The sequence below is a fragment of the Nicrophorus vespilloides genome, unplaced genomic scaffold (genome assembly GCF_001412225.1).
Source record: "Nicrophorus vespilloides isolate i.1.1-1 unplaced genomic scaffold, Nicve_v1.0, whole genome shotgun sequence".
In the NCBI taxonomy this organism is placed as follows: domain Eukaryota; kingdom Metazoa; phylum Arthropoda; class Insecta; order Coleoptera; family Silphidae; genus Nicrophorus; species Nicrophorus vespilloides.
The window spans coordinates 36,520-39,394 of record NW_017098489.1 but is presented as its reverse complement, the minus strand read 5'-3'; the positions used below and the strand labels follow the sequence as shown (position 1 = coordinate 39,394).

The following is a 2,875-nucleotide window of genomic DNA, read 5'->3' as shown; positions in this document are numbered from 1 at the left end:
CACAGTTACGTCAAGGATAAGTGGAATAAAAACATTTGTTGATTTCAATGCAGTATTAGTATAGTAGATATCACACGAGGCGTATATTACAAATCAAGTAAGAGATATTTTTGTTTATAACTCTCAGGTTAATATGATTATTTTTTTAGAAACAGAACATGTTTTGTGTACTAATCGGTTTGTTGTTGGTAACATTACTTTGGTTCAACTATAATATATATAATTATTGGACCAAAAAAGGTGTAAATCAAAAAAAAAAATTCATTTTAAATGATATAATGAAAATTATTTTTATGAAAAAATCAATGGCAGAACATTTATTAGATAGTTACAATGAATTTCCAAATTCTAGGTAAGTTTGTTTTTCTCATTTATATATGTACATAAAGATGGTACTTTGTTTTAGATATAATGGTACATATCAATTCTTTAAGCCTATGTTGCTTGTGAGAAATATTGACTTGATAAAGCAGATAACAGTGAAAGACTTTGATCATTTTACCGATCACTTTAGCTTTATTTCGGAAGATGTTGAACCACTTTGGACAAGTAATTTGTTTGCACTGAAAGGTACAATTCGTAATAAAACTTCGCATTATAAAAGAGTCACAAATTGTATTTCCAGGTGACAAATGGCGTGATATGAGGGCTACACTTAGTCCTGCATTTACAGGTAGCAAAATGCGTGCAATGTTCACATTAATGTCAGAATGTGCCCAAGAAGTGGCCAAATACTTTGAGAATCATCCAAAGGAAAGAAAATCCATTGAACTTAAGGATTTATTCACGAGGTACACTAACGACGTTATTGCTACTTGTGCTTTTGGTGTACAATGCAATTCAATCAAAGAAAAGAAAAATGAGTTTTATTTGATGGGAAAACTGTTAACAGACTTCACGGGTTTTTGGAGAAATATTCAATTTTTAATATCCATGGCGATGCCAAAATTAAGCAAAGTAAGTGATATTAATATGTGTTATTATAAAAAAATAATATTTCTGATTATTAGGTACTTGGGATTACGTTCATCGACAAAAGAGTACACAAGTTTTTTCGGCGCATCATAAAAGACACTATTAAAATGCGACAGGATCATAATATAGTACGACCTGATATGATTCACTTGTTGATGGAAGCTAGGAAAGGTCGATTGAATTATGAAGAGACTTCAGCTGTGCAAGAGACTGGCTTTGCTACAGTAGAAGAATCAGAAATTGGAAAAAAAACAAAGAAAGTAAAAGACCCAATTACTGATGATACCATAACGGCACAAGCTTTAATTTTCTTCTTTGCCGGCTTTGAATCTGTTGCCACATTTATGGTCCTAATGGGTTACGAATTGGCTGTTAATCCAGATATTCAAGAACGTTTACAAAGCGAAATTGATGCTGTTATTGAGGATAATGATGGAAACATAACTTACGATGTCATCAATAAAATGAAATATTTAGATATGGTTAGTTCTGAAACCTTGAGGAAATGGCCTGCAGCTGTAGCAACGGATCGAGTCTGTGTGAAGCCATACACCATTGCGCCAGTTCTACCAGATGAAAATCCGGTAACTCTAAATGTTGGAGATATTATTTCCTTGCCAGCTTTTGGAATTCACAGAGATCCAAAATTTTATCCAAATCCCGAAAAGTTTGATCCTGAACGTTTCAACGATGAAAATAAAGTTAACATTAATTCGCACATGTACATGCCTTTTGGTTCTGGTCCAAGAAATTGCATTGGTTCAAGATTCGCACTTCTAGAAGCGAAAGTTGTTTTTCTTTATCTACTTGCAAAATTCAATATTGTTGTAACTGAGAAATCAGAGGTTCCTTTAAAATTATCCAAGAAAGGTTTCAATTTTACTGCTAAAAATGGATTTTGGTTTGGATTAGAACTTAGGAAGTAGTGCATGTACATTATATAAAATTATATACATATTAGTTTTCAATGTTTAATTGCTAATTTAAATTAGGTTACAATGTTATATTTTCATTGCAAATTTACAGTTCTAGCATATTATATTTACAATCTAATTAAAGTTCTAATTCTAATTCTAAAAATAAAACAAAGCAAAACATTGAGTAATTTCTTTTTGGATGGTTAATGATGAGATATGTTAGGATTGGATCATGAGACGAGGAAAGATTTGAACTTGTATTGTTTATTATAATTTGTTTCTATTAATTTTGATTATAATTAGGAAACCATTTTATTATTTGCTTTTAAATCCCATAACCATCCAGATTTTCTCATAGTCCAACATCTACAAGTTTCTATTGTTTTTAAATTGCAATGAAGGAAATTGATATGTTTTAGTTTTTTTTATTATATTTGTTTAAATATATACTTGATATATCTATTATTTAGTATAATTGTATATAATTTGTATTATATAAAAGTACTGCAAAAATAGATTTAAATTGGTAATACATTTCTCATTATTATAATTCAAGCTTCGCCATTCAATAAGTAAAATTTTCTTAATTTTTGTTATTGCCATTTTTTCAAAAGAAATATGTAATAATTTATATAATAAAAATTTCTTTAAATTGCAAAATATATTTAATCGTCTAATTTCTACTCAGAATGCTATTACTGAACATGTTCACAATAAATTAACTCGTTGTTTAGCTACGTCAAGGTTAAATGGAATAAATACAGATGTTGATTTTAATGCAGCAGTAGTACAGTGAACATCATACAATGCGGATGTAATAGAACGCGACAGTTCTTTTTTGTTATTAGGTTTCTAATGTTAATGTGATTTTAATTCTTAGAAAAAAAATGTTTTGGTTACTCATCGGTATATTGTTAATAAGTTTTATTTGGTTTAACTGTAGGAATATAAATTATTGGACTAGCAAAGGCGCCAAACAAAAT

The 2,875-nt window shown here is 29.4% G+C and overlaps 1 protein-coding gene across 1 annotated transcript; it reads left to right on the top strand.

Moving 5' to 3' along the window:
• Positions 1-1,951, top strand: LOC108562567 (cytochrome P450 9e2-like). The gene is made up of 5 exons (XM_017920950.1): positions 1-97; positions 150-352; positions 407-570; positions 626-957; positions 1,011-1,951. The coding sequence occupies exons 2-5, from the start codon at positions 159-161 to the stop codon at positions 1,899-1,901; spliced, it is 1,581 nt and encodes a 526-aa protein (XP_017776439.1). The 5' UTR covers positions 1-97; positions 150-158; the 3' UTR covers positions 1,902-1,951.
• Positions 1,952-2,875: the final 924 nt, after the last annotated feature.

What these genes read in the sequence shown, in the direction of transcription:
- LOC108562567 (XM_017920950.1), top strand. Translation starts at nt 159, where the DNA reads ATGTTTTGTGTACTAATCGGTTTGTTGTTGGTAACATTACTTTGGTTC. An exon ending in TAATTTGTTTGCACTGAAAG is followed by an intron (nt 571 to 625) that starts GTACAATTCGTA and finishes TTGTATTTCCAG; the next exon opens with GTGACAAATGGCGTGATATG. An exon ending in CGATGCCAAAATTAAGCAAA is followed by an intron (nt 958 to 1,010) that starts GTAAGTGATATT and finishes TCTGATTATTAG; the next exon opens with GTACTTGGGATTACGTTCAT.